The sequence below is a fragment of the Amblyomma maculatum genome, chromosome 1 (assembly GCF_055883805.1).
Source record: "Amblyomma maculatum isolate TAMU_Amacu chromosome 1, ASM5588380v1, whole genome shotgun sequence".
In the NCBI taxonomy this organism is placed as follows: domain Eukaryota; kingdom Metazoa; phylum Arthropoda; class Arachnida; order Ixodida; family Ixodidae; genus Amblyomma; species Amblyomma maculatum.
In genome coordinates this window covers 166,407,999-166,429,574 of record NC_139344.1, presented here as the reverse complement: position 1 = coordinate 166,429,574, position 21,576 = coordinate 166,407,999, and the positions used below count along the sequence as shown (strand labels likewise).

Sequence of the window (21,576 nt, the reverse complement as noted above, 5' to 3'; positions counted from 1 at the left end):
CTACTGCCAAGGTACGTCATTTTCATACCTAGGTTGGACCACTGGCTTATAATCGCTGATTTTTCATTACAACGATATTTCAAAATAGTGAATTATTTTTTGCGGTTCCGCGGAATTCATTATACTGAGATTTGATTCTATTGATAAAGGATTTCCCACTGAAAAATGATATTCAGCACAGTTTTTTTATGAAAAATTTCTCGAAAGGGCACAACCCCCCCCCCTACCCCCTCCTCAGTCTCATTCACAAGCCAGCAATTGGAGCAGCCAGCAGTCCTGCTTGTCACCACGCCACAAGCCAATTTCTGCACTTGTGCACAGCAAAACACACCCTTACCACCACTCTGTATCGAAGCAGCAATTTACCAACACTGTCACAATGTTGGCTAGACGCAATAAGTGCTGCACTGCAAGTCATGGGATGGGCCCATATGATATCGCAAATCTAAGGCGTGAAATCTAAACTACGCCACGGCGAGATGCACCATGCAGGTCGTGCTGCACATGACACAGTTTGTTCCAGTCATCCTTTCTCTTTTTTTCTAGGTGGTTACTTTAACTGCGTAGGCTAGAAGCCGTTCATTCCCATGATGTAACTGCCGGACAACTCATGTGCCACATCGTTACCACGCCACAAGCCAATTTCTGCACTTGTGCACAGCAAAACACACCCTTACCACCACTCTGTATCGAAGCAACAATTTACCAACACTGTCACTATCTCCAAAAGAGTAGTTTCTGTGAGTGCTACATTGAAATGCCGAAAGAGCTGGCTAAGAGCTCAAATCAGCAAAAAATTGCAGTATTTACGAACATTTGAATGGTACAACGAACAGTTATAATAATATAAAATGCAGTTTAGTTATAACTAAACTGCACTGCAAAATCTATTCCAAATTTTGACATTTTCAAAGCCCTTTTCGAGAACCAGCAAGTCGTAAACAGAAAAATCAGCCTCATGGCGCAGCGTGGCTCAACTTCAGCCAATTTATAGCTTTTGGAGCAGCATGGCACAAAAAACCTTGTTTGTATTAAAAAGGCCCAATTGGCATAGCTGTTTCACCCTTGAAACAGGCAAATTGAAAATTGCTAGTCAGAAACAAAAAAAATGACTAAATGAATGCTACTTGTCAAGGCCAGTTCAAGTGTGGACGTGTCTGCTTTTACTCATTCTAATAACACTGCGCTGAGTGCCCTTAAACTTAAGTTGTCCCCACCATACATTGAAAAAGAGACTATTGTTCTACAGCTCGTCCGGGATGCAATTTATGCCCTCCACCGGTGGTGGCTAAGGCAGGATTTCACAGCCAGCACTTTTCCTTTAGCCACTTATGGAGTAGGTTCATTTTTCTGCACCTCGTGCAAACACAACTCGTGTCACTGCAAAGCTTCCGTTAGAACTGGCTTCATCTTCACCTTCAATCCTTCACCTCGGCATACTTATGTCTGGAACGCAACCACTTCTAACATGCTTGCTACCGTGCACAGCTCCTTCTGCTCAGCCATACCTTTTAAGGCACAAAAAGAACTGCGTTACAGCAATGTAATTGCATTTAAAAGGCTGCATTTCATTCAGTTAAACATCACTGCTGAAGAAAAATGGCTCCTGCAAAACAGTTTCAAAAACTCTTTTCACAAAAACGGCTTCTTCAAACAAAATATATACATAAATCACATACCATGTCCTCGGGAATGGCTAAAAAGTTTGGCACACCCAGGACATTCGTGCAGAAGTGATCACTGATTGTACGGCCCACGTAGAGGTAAAGCCGGTCAACTGTGTCCAGAGCGTAGCAACCATGCCTGTCGATGTTCTCGAAGGACAACTGCAGCCGTGGGGGCTGGCACACCAATGTCCCATCTTCCAGCTCCAAGGCGTCCTGTAGAAACAAAACATGCCCACACATTGCCCTCGTGATCGCCAGCAGCGAAATATGAGTGAATTTTTCAGAGAGAAATTCAAGGCATTCATGACACCATGCAAAACTGCGCTACCTGCAACAGAAGCCAGAAATACTAAGAATGTTCATGTGCCAAAAAAAGACAGCTGGCTGTGAGGTAAACCACAATAGGCAGTCCTGGATTAATTTTAACTGCTTGGTGTCTTTCAAGCACACCACAATCTCAGGAAAGTTGGGCCTCATGACAATACAAAAGGGAACCACTACTCATTTTTATGGCAGCTGCTTCATTACAACTACAGGTGATTTTGGCTGGGAATGACACCTGCAACGAGTTGGCCGGCAATGTGCGCTGGCAGTGTTTTGACCAGTGTGCTCGTACATCGGGATGGGGAAGCCACCCATAAAGGGTACTTGTAATAAAATTGCTGTCGCATGCACACTTTTTTTGCGATCTGTATCATAAAACTTCAGCACCCAGACAACAAAGCTATTTCGGGATAAGCCTCTCCCTGTTGTCTATTACATTTTACTTCCAGTGCCTGTCATTTAAGTGTTAAAGCCAATGCCAACCAAAGATGAAGCTGTTCTGTACAGGCAAGGGTGAAATTCAGGTGACATGCCTGTATTCTTACAAGTCAACTTCGTGCACATTATAGACTCCCTTTGAGGAATGCTGTTGTAGATAACTCGAAGAGACATTTAAAACTTTATTAGGTAGGTGCACTATACAATGAAAACCTGTTAGTTTGAATTCTTGGATAACGCGAACTGCTCTAGTTGGTCTGGCCAAGCTCCATAGAAACTAATGTATAAAAAGCTTATTAAGGGGGGATGTGGGTCTTAACAATTTGTTTTTTATTCTTGGTCCAATCTGAATAAAACTTCACAGTCTTGTTCAGTTTTTCACACTGATTTCAAATCTGTAATTAGATTTGTGATAGCTGCACTGGTTCATGAAATTCTGAGGTTTAAAAGGAAACATTAGTGGTAATTTCTTACGGGACTTTTTGACAATTTCGCCTTTTAAAATGCAAAAAGCAAGTATGTGGCTGCAATGCCAAAGACATGCTCTAGGGGGTGATGCTATTTTTGTTCATTTTAATGCAATTTATAGGCAGAAAACTGGACCAACATTTACAGTGAATAATTTCGCTCAAATTTCCTCTCATTACTATCCTAATTTGTAATTAGCAGAGTAATGCTAAAATGATATAAATAGCATCACCCCCTAGCATTTTTCCTCATGATTACAGTGATACCATATTTATTATTGTCACTCAATGACAACATAGAAAAAAGGCCCGTAAGATTGAGTGCGGTGTCCAAAAACATAGAACTGAGAAAAACGCATTTGAAGTTTTAGACAACTGTAACTTTTGCTAGAATGCAGGTACAACAATTTAAATAGCATCATTGTGTAGCCCTGCTTTTCAGAAAGAAGGCAATACTATATATGTAACTGTAGCTTCTCATAAAATCGGCAAATCCCAGCCATAAAGCCATGTACGTACCCCTAGACCAGCATGAGAAACTGAATTTAGCATTTGAGGTGCCCGTTTCAGTGCCCTCCAAGATAAATAAATGCTCAAATTATGTAAGAAAACAGCCCTGCCATAGACAGACAAACTTACACGAAGTTTAGGTTGAAACATGGTGGCATGTTTATTCAAACGGCTGGTCACCGTCCCAGAATAACTGTTCTATAGCAGACCAGGGCTATATGCAGGATCCCTTGCTGGCTTGTGTCGCTTAGCAAACCTTGCCTTGGCAGCACTGTTCTCCTGGTGTTCCTTCCGAGACTTCTGTAGCCTGTTTCTATCCTTCTCAAGGCTGTGGCGCACCAAGCAATTTCCAGCACTGTAACCGAGCTTCTCGGCAATTTGCGTGCTGCTTTTGACGGCTCCCTGGTTGAAGCGGCTGATAGCCTCAGCCACTGCTCTTTCAGTGCTGCGCAGTGAGGCATGCTGACTTTTTGGGACCTGATCCCAGATCATGGCATGCAGACTTTCATTTGAGTTCTGTGTGATCCCATCACTGCATCGCTTCAACAGGGTATCGTCACTCAGCCTCCTAAACACAGGCTCCAATGCCTTGCAAACGAAGCCAGGCAGGCTGTTTTTGTGTGGTGGCGGCTCCTCATTCATAGCCACGGCCCTGTTATATCTACACCAAGACTCCGGGCCTTCAGGGCAGAATTCGTGTCTTGGTGCCTCATCCGTTGATGACATGTGGTGCAATGTAGCCTGGACTGCTTTTTGCATGCCTGGCACGTCATTTCTGTGGCTCCGTAAGGCATAGCCATAATAACTCGTGATTTTTTAAATCTTTTCTAGAGTGAGCCTTCCTTTCCCACCAAGTGGCTGACCTTGGGCTTTTTTTTTTGTCGACAAGGGTGCGCAGGGCAGCTCCCATGCGTTTGTGAACGTGGTTTATACAGTCCTTTTTTCCCACTTTTATGTACCCATATACTTCATCTTCAGTCAGGGCATGGTACGTCCGGCTATCCCCATCAGACAGCATTATTGTGTATCGCAGCTTGTGTTTTACAAGCGACCGCCGAAACAAGCACAGGGCTGCTTCAACTTCCATCTGGCCAGCCTTGCAGTCAACGTTTTATTGGCAAAGTGGGGCATGCTGGACCAGCCAGGCTGCATGTCCTTCTTCATTTTCTTTAGGGCCTTTTGTGCAGCCGAGGCAAAAGTTTGATAAAACAACATGGTCCATTACAAGACCAGTATACATCTCAACGATGCACCCCACACAGATGTGGGAACTGTGTCCACGAGTCAGCCAGGTGCCATCATACACTACGTCGATGTTTCCTGGCGCGTTGCCGAACTCTGTATATAATTCCTTGATGCGAGCAACGCTAGCGGCCTCGCACTCGGTAGCGGTCGCAGTGCAGGCTTCTTGCATCATCTTCATGTGGCCCTGGTAAGTTTCGTGATGCAAGCCGCGGTGTGATATATTCATCACGGCGAAAAAGTCGGACAGGGCTGTCGCTCCCTTGCGATGCTGTGAATAGCTTTCATAGCGCGCACATTCACCTCAAAAGCAGTTATCTTGGCATCAGTCGCACCGGGCACCCTCGGAGATGAGAAACGCTCATCACGCAAGTCGCAGGTGCTACAGGACAGCACGAGTTTTGCACACAGCCCATACTCTGGGCCCGACTTCGATAAAGTCACGCTTTGCGTGCCACACTCAGGGCAAAGCACAAGCCTAAGGAACCTGTTCACCACGGCTAAGTCCACGATGATGAATTCCGTACAGTTTTCCTTGTCGCTGTCGCTCACCTGCAGATCGATGTCTAGAAGCTTGAACTTGCGTTCTGTTGCGCTCAGCGACGCCAGATGCTCTTTCACGTCCGCAGCATTTCTCGCGCACTCGGCAGACTCACCAGCAGAATAAAATACTGTGTCGATGCGGTCTTTGATGCCTCCAGAAGCATCCGTTGACGGTTCAGTAACTCCAAATGTACTGCAGCTGGGCTGGCTAAGCAGAGAACAGGCCGGTTCAGATGCAACAGGAGATCGTGGTAGCGCGCCGTCGTCCGGGGCAGCTGGCGTCAAGGCAACGCCGTCGTCCTTCGGCTGCATGTTCCATGGATGCTTTCGTTTCTTCCCGTATGCTTGACGCGTCTTCTTCTTTAGACGAGCGTCTCCAGCCATTCCGGCACAAAACAGAAATGTGCTGTGTCGAGAAACACGATCGGAAACCAAGACGCGCAAAGCGGCAGTCACGGCAGCGAACGTAGAAAAAAAGAAGAAAGAGGCATGACGTGCCGGTCGTGCCAGCCAATGAGAGGCGCGGAATGGGACGCTTGAAACGCGCGCGCCCCACGAGCCAATCAGCGGCCCGGAAGTTTCCCTCAGAAAACCGGCTAGGGCGGCCGTTCTGTTTGAACGACGCCATTTTGAAAGGCCGCAAAATGCGCACAAAGAAACCAGCTTCAAAACAAGCCCAAAATGGCGCCGATCGGCCGGCTGCTTTGCTCGTGGCGCGCGCGGGAAGTTCGAACAAATTTTGTCCTTTCTCTGTCATTTCGGGGCTCCCATGGTGTTTTGAAAACAGATTTTAGCGCATTTCCCGATCAAATTCAGCGTTAATAATTTAATGGCAGGCGCTTGAAGGTACAAACAATTCGAAAATGAGTTTTTCTCAAAATCGATTTTTTGGCTATTTTTGACCGTTCTAAGACCCGCGTCCCCCCTTAAGGGGGGACCCTGGTCTTAAGACAATATTTTTTATTTACTGGTAGATTTTGATGAAAGTTGCACCATTTATGCAGCTTTTTGTGTGATTTCAAATATGCACAATAATTTTATGTAAGCCATTTAGTTCTAAAGATATTGAGTACTTTATGCTCTGTGTTTGGAGGTGAGCTGTCAGTAAAACTACACGAGTTATAATGAAAACTGATGTATCAAATCAATTTAGAACACACAGAGAATGCAAAAATCAAGACAATGTCCTGGTACCATTTTAACGAAAGTTACGGCTTGTCAAAGTTCAGAGACCAAAAAGCCACCTTGACACTCCAGAAAACATGTAATTTTTTAAAACTTCCTAATTAAATACCACAAATTCATTTATATTTTTGCACTGTACATGAGTTTACCTTTCTGGTGCAAAAGGAATTATAGCAATATCATAAGTAGAACCAGAGATATCACACCTCCAAACATGTACCGTCCTCAATATTTTGATTTTGAGAAATTGCTGAAAAACGTGTTGATAAATTTTTGAAGCACCAAAGCTAGCAGTAACTCATTAAAGTAGGTTCTGATCAGCTTCTGATGTCAATGCATCCTTTACCATTGATATAATTCGCCCTCAAAGAATGAAATTTCCAGCAAACGGAACGCATAGTCCGGAGGCCGCCACAAGGATGAGTGCGTTTGCATTGTGACCTCCGCAAAAGTTGGTGCCAAGTTCTGGCGCGCGATCGCCATTCTCACGTTCATGCTGTAAACGCAGTCGGCCTGCAACTAATGATAAGCGACCGTTGCTCGTCTTGCACCCCGTAGCATTCAGAAGAAAGTTTATTTCGACAAGATTTGGGATTCCATGCAATCTTCTCTATGTTCCGCGTGTCGCGGGACGTTACTTCGCAACTGCCTATGTGGCTGGTCGCGACACTGTCTCACAGGACGATCTATCCCGGCGTTGAAAGCTGCACTTGCTCATCTGCACCATCACGATTCCATACACGGCAGATCGTGCCGCTCCTCGCTGTCGCACTGAGCACAACCGGCTATGCTACGCCGTTATCGGGTCATCGCAGACTCGACGTGGAGCGTCGGCGCTTCGTCATTGATTGCAGACAACCAGATGCAGCGATGCAGCGTCCCCAGCGCGTTTATCTCCTCTCACTACTTTTTTTTAGGCTAATAACAAAGCGTGAATCTTAATATTGCGCATTTCGCGTTGTGGTTACGATGAGGGAACGGCGCTAGGCCTAAAGGAGAGACCTTTTCAAAATGACGCCGAAACGCGAGCAGTCGACGCCGCCAGCCAACCGAAGCTCGCCATTTTGCTCACGTGCGGTGGGAATCCAATAATGGGGCATGTTTCACGCGATTTTGCTCCTTTGTTTTTCACTTCGGTGGGCTCGCTCATGGTCACCAACCGAGATATAGGAATGGCCTGAATCACGATCTTTCGAACGACACCAAGATTATGCCCGCGGATCGCGTATTTCTCGAACTGCGGGAGATCGAAATTCGGCGCGATTTGACCTCAGTTTAAAGGGCCACATGCACAGATTCTCGTCTTTGAAATGCTGTAACGTGCAAATTAGGCGATATTTTTCATTGAAACTTCGGAGATAGCCGCGGAAAGATCTCAGAATCGCGAAAACCAGAAGATTAAAAATCCGATTTGCTGACCGATTTTCGGCTGCAAAGACTCGGGTCCCCCCTTAATTTGAATGCAAGCTGATTCCACCATAGATAACTCCATGGTTTACCACAAACAATTCCAGTTCAAATTAAGCAATTTTCATCCCAAAGAACAGTTAAAAAGGTAGTTCCACCAGACACCTGCACACTCGTATTTACTCAATGCTAACATGTACCATTTTTCTTGCTTCAATAACAACCTAATCTTCTCCCTTCAACTTTACTGCTTAAACTTTATTGCAATCACTCTAACGTTACAACGAAGGAGATGCTGCCATCACCTAAACCGCACCTTTCTATCAGATGCTTCTTCACCTTAGAAGCGGAAACCCATACGAATGCAGTGGGCTGTCTCAAGTACCAAGCCGCTGTTCTGTGATGCTAATGGCAACAGGGTGCTGCTGCTGTTGCTGGCATAGTTTTGTTTTCACACTTGATATCAATGCATAGCATGTAATTACACAGTAATACTTTCAAGAAAAAATGTGTGTACCAGAATGAAGTAGGTTTCGCAATTCTTTCACCAGAATGCTTTTACATATACCGAAAGGCTTACCTACCCTGAAGCTCTGAGGAGCCACGTCCAATAATTAAGCAAATGATTTTAGCTGAAGTGAATTTTATATGCTATGCAAAACTGTCCAGGTTTATCCTTCCTTCAGTTGCGCAGCACCTTATCTATCACCTGCCGCAAAGATGGCAACAAGCAAACAGAGTTGCTGTTCAGATCCACTTAACTAAAAAGCTCACCTGGTCATCAAGCATATGTAGAGGATACAATGCTGGGTAGATGTAAGTCATCAGGTATGTCAAAGGCATTGTCTTCATCTGCTCCATTGCAAACACTCGTTCATCCAGCTTGGTGCTAATGCCAACACGGAATGCGGTCTGCAATAAAAAACAATCATTTGTACCAGCCCAAACTGCTCCAAGGAAGAGGTAAGAATTGAACAGAGCACTTAAGACATTCTGGTCCCTGTACATCGCACTGGACAGTTGCCAATAGAAGAACTGCAACTTGAGGCAGCATAAAAGTGATGATCAAAACTTCAAAACTGGCAGTATTAGATGATAAAACAAAATTGCACAAACACAAAAATGTTATTGTAAAAACTTTGTAAATCCAGGAAAAAAAAATAAACAGGAAGAAAATGCCAAATGAATGCATTAAACGTCATATTAAAGTACCATGAAAGTACTATTAAATGAGAACCAACCGGGAACAAATATTACTTGCCAGCAAGTAGAAGTTACATCAATCAGTGAGTTACGCTGTTTTGCACAACAAGTCTGCACAATAAGTTTTGCACAACCATGCATGGTCGACTATTCCTCACTTTGCATTTTCTGCTACAGTAACACCAGAGCATAGACTGCAGCAATGAAAACGTTGCTCATGTGGCCTTTAATAGGGGTGGCAGTGATTGCGAACTGCTAATTTCAGTTATAATCTGGCGCTGCTACAGCCAGTTTGAGTGCCGTATTGCAAATATTCGCGACCTAGAGGGGGCACACCCATTTATGCAGTATGGCAGTGCTATAGGCAAGCGTCATGTTTGTAAACAAAGGGGGCGCTGCAATCGGCAGCGACAAGGGGTGTTGGCAAAAACACAGCGTGCTTACACTGCGCCAAGCAATGCCGCCTTCAAAACCAGTTCGCACATGCAAATATTCTGAAGCGTAAGCTTTGATTGTCTGGAGAGTAATTCAACACTTTATTAGCCGATGACTGCTGGAATTACCTGGCGAACAGCGCTGCATTGGCTTCCTTCTCCGTGGCCTCAACAGCGCGCAGCTACGGTGGGCGACTATAGCAACGTTGGACTGTAGTGACCGATTAAATTTAATGAAAACGAGAAATCACAATGTATAAAAAAAACTAATATATTGTGAATACTGTCCAACTTCCGAGCCTATTGTTAGCCCATGCAAGGACGATGATATAAATGAGTGGAAGTGCGTTTTTCATATGACGACTATTTTGATGGGTAGAATTCCTGCTGCTCCAAGCACCTTCACTCTAAAAACGATATTACCGGCAGCTATACTGAACTAGAAATCATAATTTTAGCTCACTGTATATTAGCAAATTAAGCCATAGTATTTCACTGAATAAGAAGAACTCTTTGTAACATATTCGCCTAGTGGGCGCGCTGCCAACTTGTTTTATCCTGCTCGATAAAAAGACGTTCAACGTCTGTTTAATATGATTTAATATCGCACAGACGTAGTCAGGGTCATCCACAGGTTAATATATACGTGAAGGCTCGTAAGAATGCTGTATTTTTTTTTTTTTTTTTTGCTATGAGCGCAAATGCGCAATGTTCTCCACGATGTTCACGGTCACTTGCAACGCAATTTGCGCGATCTGCTGAGGATTTTTTAATATATCGGGGAAATTTTTATTCAAATGTGCCATCTTATTCTGCTTATTTTTCCTCCCTCATAGTGAATTCCACTTTAGGACATTGAACTTAATGTACCGTATATACCACAATTAAATATCTTGCTCTATCAGAGCTGGTTATACATGGTTAATTCGTTCATTATGATCTTAGTGACCTACAAAAATAAAATTTAATACTCTGAGAAATAGTGCTGCTTGACTTTGTCCGGATCCTAACGATGTTCACTCGATTTCTATGACCATTGATGAAGTGCACGTCACTCGTTGACATTCAGGAAAGTGAAAACAGAGAAAAGCTACTTCGCAACTATTGGCCTGTCTCGGCAATATAGCACTGGAGTGACCACTGAAGGTAACTGCAGTTGCCTTTGCAGCGGCTTTTGTGCCCTTTTCTGCACGAAAATATGTACTGGTAGGACTGCAGATGAATGGAACTCACAGCGCGGTTTCCTAGCTGCGCTCGATTAGGAATATCACGCCTAAACTTCTTATGGCCTCACACCAAAACGTGAACGAGCCGCCGGCGTTTGTTATTGCGCTATTCGCCATGTGGCCGAAAAACAATCACGACATTTAAGAGTTGCAAATGAACTGATCAAGTTTCAGTGCAGAAGTGCAACGCAAGTTAACTGCCAAGGCAACCTGTCGCCGAAGGGTCTACAATTGTCGCGCTCAACGAGCCTCTGTCATTCGCTCTCATTTTTATCTGACCGCAAGAAACAAGTGAAAACAGGTACCATTTTCTTTTTTGTACCTTGTGGTGCAACCAACAGCACCACACATTGCAGGAATATAGGGAATTATGCTCGAAAACGCAGCAAGCGCCGTGTATCCAATGCAGACGGCCTATGCTTTTGCCTACAGCCCGAAAGTCACTGCTGTCGCCAGCGCCGCCGCATCTCCACTGACGTCACGGGCTGACGCTTGTCTATAGTCACGTCAAACCCTCAAAGGTGGAGCAGCTTAAGTGTTCCCAAAACGTTTACTTTATCTGTTTTTTGAGCCTATCACATAGCAGGTATGCTTGTTTCCACATATGGCACATGTCCCGTCATGTGCACTCGTCGTGGCATGCATGCAAAACAGTGCAGCCGAAGAAGGCAGAGTCTGTGGACACAGCTGCCGCATTCTGTGCACGATGCATGTCAATATCACGGTCGCATGAAAATGTCAGAGTATGCATACGACTATTCCCTGCCGCTTCCAGCAATTCACTTCTTGAATTCCTGAACTTGAAACAGTTTGCAGATATTCCATTCTCAATCCAGCTACAGTGAAAACTTGTTATAACGAACAGTTAAAAAATCGAAAAACAGTTTGCTGTGTCCATAATTCGTAATATAAAATTTCGTAGAAAATACATGCAAGAGCAGCAAAATTCAATCAGAGAAGACACAGCAACTCGAGGGTGCTTACTTGGGTCACGTCCATTTATTTACGCGCAAAGAACTGCGTTATCGCAGTCTGCTTTTTTCTGTTGATCGCATTCGGTATCACGCCCTGTTCCACAGTGTGCAAACACTCAACAAGGGCAAACCCACTGCTCTCAATAGCACTGCAGTTGCGGCGCAGTAAATCCAATGCAGCAAGCACTTCTTGTGAAGTCGGCATGTTCTCATTGTCTGCAGGGTCAGCCTGAGCTTCGTCTGCGGGATGTTCAGACACTTCCACAGCGATTTCGGCGTCCGTCAGTACAGCCGTGGTCGCCGCCGCCTACAAAGTCCTCTATAGTCATTGCTGCGGGCACGTCACTAACAAAATTTGAAAAATCATTCCAGGCCTCATCGAGGATGGTCCCCATCATCACTTGATGCACGGGCCTCTGCTGGAATAAAACCTGCGTGCCGAAAGCAGTTGGCAATCGTTTCGCCTTTCACGTTGTCCCATGCCACTTTAATGCTTCCAGCAAGTCGATCTTCAAGTCCTGCTTCATATGAAGCTTCACGAGAAGAGTGTCAATCAGTCTCCTCTTGTAAACTGCCTTGAAGGCCTTGATTTTATTTCGAGCTTTGTCTTTAACGTCAGTGCTGCTCTTTCTTTCACGTTCGCCGCCATCACAGCACTACACACACCCGCGCACCACACTTGACACGACGAGCGACTCAGCCTCTACCAAACTCTATGACGGCCACGGCGCGACGCCGCTGCTAACACTAAAACGTGAAAGACGCAAAAACCAAGAAGGCAAAAGCAACATTCGATTGTACCACTGCCGCCGCTGCTGAAGCGGCGCTGTCAGCAATTGTGAGATGCGAACGATTTCTCATGGCCTCCGAGATCACCTCCGCGCGCACTAACACGCGCGCCGGAGTGACCTTGGAGGTCATGGATTTCTTTGGCTGCCAACTCTCAATACCGACGTAGCATCTGTGGCACTGTCAGCGCCTGCGAGGTAGTCCTGAACATTTGCTGCGCCGCACAACACACTTGTAATGTAACGAAGCCTGCCTCCTGCTATTAAAGTGAGGTAGTGCTTGGCGTCGCTAAGTTCATTATGTCCGTTTTATGCCGAACCGCGTTCGCTATGGGAAGTTTAAAATACATGTGTTTGACAAAAATATTTCGGAAGAGTTCGATATATTCAATAATTCGTTATATGCATGTTCGTTATATTGGGGTTTGACTGTATTTGCTTCGATGCCAAAATCTAATACTATTTGAATATTCACACACGCCTAGTCACAACTTTTACACCTCTAGTGACAAGTTAAATGGTCTCATATTTTTTACTTCAAACATCTCACATGCCTTTAACTCTTTTCTTACCGCACCCATTGAGTATCGTTAGCCCGCTAATGATGACTTTGCGTGCAGAGTTTGAACCCTTCCGTGTCGCTCACAGACTCACTATGCCATCTAGTGTGTAGTCGGGTAACTGAAGTTTCAATTTTGATGCTATTTACATTTTTCCCGCAAAGCAGCTATTTTTGAGCACACTCCGAACACGTGGCAGCGTCTCAGTCGCATGCGAGAATGGAGGTATCTGCGTCGACGACGCGCGCTTCGAAACGTCGCAAATTTGACTGCTACGCACTACAGTAGAATCTCGATGATACGATTACGGCTGGTAAGAATTTCGGGATGATACGAATTTTAAGAATGCTTTGAACGGACTACATTGTATAGAATACATTAAGATTCGGGGTGATATGAAGAGTTTCTGAACCCGCCGCGGTTGATACGTACGCGGCTGGCCTCAAGAGGGTAACATAACCGACGCGGCCGCTGCTAACTCCTCTCCCCCCCCCCTCCCCCCCCCCCCACCGCGAATGATACGAACGAAAGTTGTACAAACGCACAAAGCCACCGAGCAGCTCAGCGCAAGAGCTCACAGGGGGAGAGGGTACCCACCGCGGCCGCTGCCTCTCCTCTCCAACCCCCCTCACCCCACTAGCCACCCTATCCCCACCTCCTTTTCGTAACAAACCGACGAGCACGTGCCCAGTCGTGTACGCCACTCATTCGCTGGCAGCTCATTGGTCTATCGAAAAGTTGTATCGCCGGCTGTTCCCACGAGGCCTGTGACGCTGGCTGCTGCTGCAGTAGTTCTCCGGTTCTCCGTTCGCCGCTTCTTTGTCGTTCGCTGTGACGTGAACCAAACGTTACAAAGACGTAAGCGTTCACTGCTGCCAAAATGTCGCGGAAGCGTAAAGCCCTTTCTTTTAAGGCAAAGCTTGAAGTGCTGAAGAGGGTTGACGAAAACCCTAAGAAGAAGCGTGTCGACTTAGCAAAAGAGCTAGGGTTGGCACCGTCGACGCTCTGCACCATTGTTGGGCAGCGAGATGTCATCTTGAAGAATGTGTAGCACTTCGGTGCGAACGTGAAGCAGGCTAAAACAGCGACCCATGTCAAGCTGGAAGAGGTTCTGCTGACTTGGTTCCGCGAAGTGACAGCGGCCAGCGTCAACGTGGACGGCAAGGTGCTACGTGAAAAAACCGACACCGTCGCGCTTTCGCTTGGAATTGAAAATTTCCAAGCGTCTGGGGGATGGCTGCACCGGTCTAAGGAGCGGCATGGACTTGTCTTCCGGGTCGTCTCAGGTGAAGGCAAGAAAGTGGACCAGTCAGCTGTAAATGAGTGGCTGAACACGCTGCCGGCGCTGATTTCGGAGTACGCGCCACGCAACATATTTAATGCCGACGAGGCGGGCCTCTTTTTCAACCTTCAAACGGAAAGAAGTTTGTGCGTAAAAGGCCAGGCATGCCAGGGCGGCCAGAAAAGCAAGGAGAGTAACAGTACTCTTTTGCTGCAACTCGGATGGATCCGAGAAACTCCAGCTTACCGTCATCGGTAAGCCGAAGAAACCGAGGTGTTTCCGATCGGCCGAGCGTTTGCCTGTCTTTACAAAGGTAACCGAAAGACGTGGATGACTGGAAATTTTTTCCGTGAGTTCTTGACAACCCTTGATCAGAAAATGGCGTCAAGAAAACGGAAAATTTTGCTTTTCATGGACCAGTGCTCTGTCCACCCAAAGGAAATGACAAAGGTTCCTGCCGGCGAACACTACCAGCCATCTTCAGCCACTGGACGCTGGGATAATTAGAAATGTGAAACATCATTTCAAAGGACTTCTAGCGAGGCGTCTGCTGGCAAAAATTGACCGTAAAGAAGCAAACTTGCGGATCAGTCTCTTAGATGCTTTGCACTTTCTAGCCATGTCGTGGGATAGTGTAACTTCAGACACAATCTCGAACTATTTTAGAAAGTGCGGATTTGCCATCGGACTTGATGCGGCTTCGGCAGGAGATTGTCAAGAGCCAGATGAAGACCTCACGATTTATGGCTGGGACAATCTGGAAACTGAAGCTTCGGCTCGGGACTTCGTTACCGCGGACGACAACGTCGCGACCTGTGGGCTGAGGTCTATTGAAGACTTGGTCAACGAAGCGAATGATTGCGAAAATGAGCCTGACAGCGATGGTGATGCTGACGCCGAGTGTGATCAGCCGCCGTCAACGGCAGATACTCTTCATGCTTTGGACGTTCTGCGCCGCACCGTAAGTGCTGGCAGCGTGAGCGATGAAACCGCGGCACAGTTTTATGCCTTTCAGGCGGAGCTTGTCTGCGACATCAACAGCAAAAAAGTGCAGACAAGCATTACGGACTTTTTCGGCCGCAAGTATATCGCCATAATAAAGTTTGGTTCATTTTCAATTCATTTCCATGTGGAAGTTGACTTGTTTTGGATCATACGAATTCGGGATGATACGAATATTTTGCGTGCTCCCTTGGAATTCGTATCATCGAGATTCTACTGTATCTACGATCGATTTTATCGATGACCAAAGCAGAAGCTACTCTGAAGATGCTGCCAATTATCGTCAGAATTCAGTTCCGACCACGCTGACGGCAGAAACCAGCCCGGAACACCGGCAGCCGCAATCTGGCCCGCTAACAATGACTTAGCACTCAAATTTTGAACCTTTCCGCGTCGCTCACGGACATGCTTCACCATCTAGCGTGTAGTCAAGTAACTGAAGCTTAGATTTTATTGCTGTTTTCATTTTTTCCAGCGAGGTGCCTATTTTTTAACGCGGTCGGAGCACGCGGCAGTAGCGGCAGCGTCGGAGTCGCATACGAGAATGACGGCATCCGCATAGACGATGCGTGCTTCGAAACGTCGCAAATCTGACGATTCCGCATTGTCTACGACCAATTTTATCAATGACCCAAGCAGCAGTGACTCTGAAGATGCTGCCTTATCGTCAGAATTCAGTTCCAACCCCCATGACTATGAAAACCAGCCCGGAACATCGGCGGCCACACTTTGTTGACCTGTTTTGCATGCGTCTGGGACCGCTCTGGATGTTTTAGTTGTGTTGTTGGTGTCATTTATCTCATTCCCAGGGCGTCAACATTATTTGGGCACGATATCTTGCCTCCCGCAAAACAGGGCGTGGCACTTTGCCTAAGAAGGGAACCGGGCATCCCATTCAGCATAGAGCTCTGCAGCAGCCCTTGTTGACTGCTCATTGTGCATCAAGAACACTATTCAATACTGAACTTTTATTTTTTCACAGGGAGTGGCCAATATAATGCTTTGCATTTTGCATATCTCGAAAAAGTTTTAAATTTTTGTCGCATCGTTTACAAGTGCATTTTCTCAAGTTTTGTCCAATTTTTTTCTAAAATCTGGTTTTTGGGAAATTATGTTGTGTGCTACAACCCATAACTTCATATTCAAAGTTGTATGCCTAAAAAGCGAATCTATTTAGCTTTCATTTCGTGTATTGCATAAAATTTTAGACATGATAGGTTTTACAGAAAAAAAAAAAAAAAAATCTACTGAAACCTACAAAAAATGGCCATTTTGCCCACGGTAGGGAAAGAGTTAAGAGCTGAGAATGCATTTAACCATCTTTAATAGTTACCTGGTTTGTTATTATACACTTTCATTTGTATGAGACTATCTACAATATTTATATTTCACTACAGCTGAATGAACCTCGACTTTGTTTCAAGTCTGCACAAAGTTATATAGAGCAAGTGTGGCTGAAATATTATGAAGCATGCCCACAGTGCTTGAAATTTTTTTTACGTATTCCTGAGAGAAGGTATAAAAATTACTTGGGTCCACACGTGAGCCCACCACACATATGTGTGTATAAGATACTTCCTATGACTCGCTAGGCTACATGTAACACGTTTTATTGCTGAGGTGTGCTTTGTATTATTACAGCGGGACGTTTCATCCTGCACTTGTTTAACCTTCTGTCATTAGCCCTCCTAAAAAATTGACACCTTTCACGAAAACCGTTCCACAAAGTAGTGTGTGGGGTCTTCCCATCCAAGAGTCGTAGCCCTTAGTGACACACCCAAACAAGCAGAAGATTTCAGCATCAGTAGCATAAGACTTCTGTGTAGCATGAAAATGCACAAAGCAATGGCAAAACAAAATTTAAAATGCTACTCTAAGCCCTGCATGAGCAGAAGGCTTTGCAGATTCACGCCACTCAGTAACAATTGCATGATAGCCGTAGCATGCATATCTCACTGCACCACTTAACCCCATCAGTTGCCTAGCCACAATCGCACAGTACTGCCTTTTTCTGCTTCATTCTTCTTCCAAGCAGCAATGGCCTACTCCATGGCATCACCAACACCGCTTCATCCTCCACTTCCAAAGAACATGTCACCGATAGCCTTCAATGCAATCATTGCTGTTTGCTTATTTCAATAAAATCGCACCCTTTATGCAATACCTCTGGAAAAGGGGGGGGTCCTTGAATGAAACTGAACTTCTCTATTACTCACATGCTTCATGAGCGCAAGTGCATAGAGAGGTACCAGGCGGGCACAGTGGGGGATAGGCAGCCCCAATGCAGCGGCCTGGCCAGCACCCAAGGTGGTCTTGAAAGACTGGATCAGGTCCAAGCAGGCATTGACCAGTGCCTCTCTTGCATCCACAACTGACGAGGACAGACTCCGGTCCACCGCTGAAAATGCACCAGTATATGTGGCATTGTCCTACTTCATACTCACGAACGACCCTTGTCGCTGTTGACCATATTACCACACACTTATTCACAGCTTTTCTCATACACTGAATTCTTATACTTGTTCCTATTCAACAGATGCCTATTATATTGCCACCTGGTGTCATCACGTGACACCTGCAGCATGCATTCCGCAGCTGAGGTCCCAGTCACTCACTACCTTCTCATTAAAACAGATGCAAATGCTGCCTCTCCTATAGGCAACTACCGTCACAGCACTGGCATATGCTAGCAGCAACCAGGTTGTCTGTAAAAGCACTAAGAAAAGGAGTGTCACAAGCTGCCTCACATATAGAGCGGAAGTTAAGGGATCTCCTGCTTCACATATAGAGCGGAACTTACGGGAACTCCCCGCTCCTCCGAGCATGCTTCGACATGAACCTCCGGGGCAACGACCGGCCAGTGCGCACCCTTGACGATAGGCCACATAGCAACCAGTCGAGAGTATAAAAAGGCAGACCGCAGCAAGCCCACAACAGTGCGCTCTGGGGAGATGTAGTCTCTCGAGCAACTCTCGTAGCCGCTCGCTCTGGCAAAGTGTCTTGTTTTTCACCGAGCCCGCAATCAACTCTGCGACTACGACGCCTCATCGAACAAGAAAGCTGTGACAATTCCTTTTTTCCAAACTGTCGGTTAACTGAATATCGTTTTCACCTTTGTTTAAACCTTGATCTGGCTTAGTATTTTCACTGTGTTTCCTGTGTCACTCTTGCCGCTACTTACTATACCTACAATACTTGCATTATCTTTATAGTCTTCTTTTATCGCAGTGCTTGTTCATTGTCGTTTTTTTTTTCTCTTGTCATTTACCGAGTCGTCTTTTGTCACTATCGTGTCGTGGCGTTTCTTTTTGTTTGTTCGATTATTATGCAGAGTAATTTTGATCATAGTTTTGGCTATGTAGCTTTGTAAGCTCTGTAAAAACCCGCATATAATACAAACTTGCATGAGGTGTAATTTCAGGATAGAAAAAACGAAAAAATAAAGTTTTATCCGCGTATAATGCGAGTGACGAAAGCTCACCAAAAGCATTACTTATTTGCCCTGCATTCCATGGTCCCCCCACAAGGTGTACGCGCCCTATCTTGCGCGTCCAATGCCACCTCGTGCCAGGTGTCGAATAGTGCCACGTACCTTCATGTGCCAGTGCTGGTTCGCTCCCCTTCTTGCACAGACAGGCGTGATCAGAGAATTGCACACACCATGTGGAGAAGAGCAGTTCCCATTAGCCCCGGCAATCGCGGAAGCGAAACGATCCACCGATTGTTGTTAATCGGTATGCTGTTATCAGCACGGGCGCAGGACAGCGCATCTAAAGCCCCTCAATAAACTAAGCGCGAACACGTGAAGATTGCCGCCCGCCTCCTCTCCGGCGCTTTCCTTCGGTGTTCAACCCTCCCACTGGCCGAGTGCCGTCACGTGCTTCCGCACACTTTTTTTCTTGCTTATTGTGTTGGCTATCGAGCAAGGCAAGGCCGAGCATTCCCTTATTGCCATTGCCTCCAATGGCAATGATGCACAGACAGCCTTAATAATTAAGCTAGTCCGTCCAAATGACTTGCTTCGCCTAAGCTTTCACGGCCACGCAAAACCGAGTTTTTTGCGACAACAATGTCCGCTCATGTTTATTCCATGTCTGGGGCGAAGAGGGGGGAGCCTTCTGCCAAAAAACGTTTTCCACAGTATTGGTGGCACCACATTTGGTCCGAAAAATCGAACTTCCGAAAGATAGGAATCCAAAGGATCAGTCGTGAAAATGTACACGTTCCAAAGAGGTGCAGACTGTTCCTGAATGAAGTGCGAAATATTGCACAAGTCCGAATTATTGAAGTCCGAAAAATTAGTCTGCTACTGTATTGTATTGTGCTTGAAATTTCATTGCAGCAGTGTTTGACCTGCGATCATAAGCTGACAAAGAAAGAAGTTCCAACCTAAACTTCCTTGAACCCCTGCTGATAACACTTAAGCTAAGCATGCTGTGAAAAACCAAAAACAAAAACAACTAAGGTCTACATGAACACTGAAGTCAAATGTCAGCAATATGTGATCCCAGCTTGCAGAAATATCAGGAACCACTCACCCATCTTGCAAAGCATGCCCATGACTGCTTCCTGGTCTACGGACCCAAGAATGTCTTGGAGCATTGCAGTCACCGGGAGACACAAAGTGTGCACCCGAATGCGCCTTTCACCTGGGAGAGATGATCACACAAAAGTGCTCAGTTCTGGCTAAACAAAAATGACCTCTAATTTAAAAACGACATGAAAAGCCTTGTAAATAAATGGAAGCTTTGCAGTGAAGCTTCAGGAATAAGTGTGTAGTGTGCACCAGTACCGACACAATGTCACATGTGTCTTAGCTACCTCACGTACCCACTGTGCTTTTATCATATTTATTCGAATCTAGGTCGACAGTTTTTCTTAAAGAAAACGAGATATAAAACCCTGAGGTCTGCTTAGATTCGGTCTCGCAATCATAAAATACAAAAAAGTAGCACGCAGGTGGCGCCCCCACGAAATGCCAATCAAAGACAAGCCATAGCCGATGCCGTTCAAAGCACACGAGCATTGACTGCCATTTTGGCCTTGTTCTCTTCGCATGTGCTCGTGTGTACCCCGATTACGCTTCGCAAGTTCATCACACTTGGCGGCATGACAGGCCAGTTACATCCTCTAGACGTATGCCTCAATAAGCAATTTAAGGATCGGCTGCGCAAATATTACCTGGACTGGCTTGGTGAAGTGCGCGAACTTACACCAACAGGTCGTGTAAAGCACGTATCGCTAAGAGTCGTAGCAAGTTGGATTTCTGCAGCCTGGGATGATATACCAGAAAGCTTAGTTGTGCGCGAATTCTGAAATTCTTGCATTTCTAATGCCCTTGATGGCACAGAAGACTGGGCACTCTATGAGGAGGCCAGCGATAAAAAAGTCAGCGATGATGAGAACAGGTTTGGTTTAGTTTGGTTTGTGGGGTTCAACGTTCCAGAGCGACTCAGGCTATGAGAGACGCCATAGTGGAGGACTCCGGAAATTTCGACCACCTGGGGTTCTTTAATGTGCACTGACATTGCACAGCACACGGGCGCCATGCTTTTCGCCTCCATCGAAAAGCTGCCGCCGAGGCCAGGATTCAATCCCACATCCCTGGGAATAGTCAAGTGCCGTAACCACTGCACCACCCCGACGGGGTAGATAATGAGGACAAGTAAGCGGGAGCCGATTAATGTAAATAAATGTCATTTGCGTGCTGTACTTCTTGTTCACAGTTGTTTTTTGGTCGGCCTGCAAGCGAAGTAAGTTTTTTTCTTTCTTTTTTTCTGTGGACTTCAACGTTCAGGTCTCTGCTTAAAATCGTGCCTGGCCTAGATTTGAGTAAATATGGCAGTTAAGATACTTTTTAGCAATGATGGTAAATATCAATATGCTTTTAAAGAGAGAATGCTTAAAAGCCACTGAAAGAAAAAAAGAAAAAATGCCGAGATGCTGGAGGAAAATACAGTTGAACCCCGCAATAACGAAATTACCGGGGGCGAGAAAATTTTTCGTTCTCGCGAAAACGGGACTGTACAGATGAATAAGTACGAACCTGAACCTGCGGAAGCGCAACTTTATTTAAAAAAGTCTGTAATCGACGTTTGCCTCTTCTTGCTTTGCAGCAGCGTCAAAACTCTGCTCTCGCAACTGAGCAGGCTTTCCATTGCAATATCGTCATCGTGAGCACCGATGATTGAACGTAAGGTGTCGAGAGCATCGAGCACATCCCGCAGACTAGCCTCCTTTTTCTCGAGCTGATCGTCGTCGCCTTCGTCGTCACTCTCCTCAGTTATGCTGCACACATTCTTGATGATGGTGTCATCTGTCAAT

At 45.7% G+C, this 21,576-nt stretch overlaps 1 protein-coding gene across 2 annotated transcripts in view; it reads right to left on the bottom strand.

The window, feature by feature from the left end:
- The window catches only part of Sec24AB (Protein transport protein Sec24AB), a 131,888-nt gene that overhangs the window by 11,241 nt on the left and 99,071 nt on the right, over positions 1-21,576 (bottom strand). For both annotated transcript variants that reach the window (XM_084589520.1, XM_084589521.1), the window contains 4 exons: positions 19,791-19,901; positions 17,469-17,650; positions 8,558-8,695; positions 1,680-1,880 (listed from right to left, as the gene is read on the bottom strand). In XM_084589520.1, coding sequence (XP_084445646.1) covers positions 1,680-1,880; positions 8,558-8,695; positions 17,469-17,650; positions 19,791-19,901 — 632 coding nt within the window. The remainder of the gene's footprint in view (positions 1-1,679; positions 1,881-8,557; positions 8,696-17,468; positions 17,651-19,790; positions 19,902-21,576) is intronic.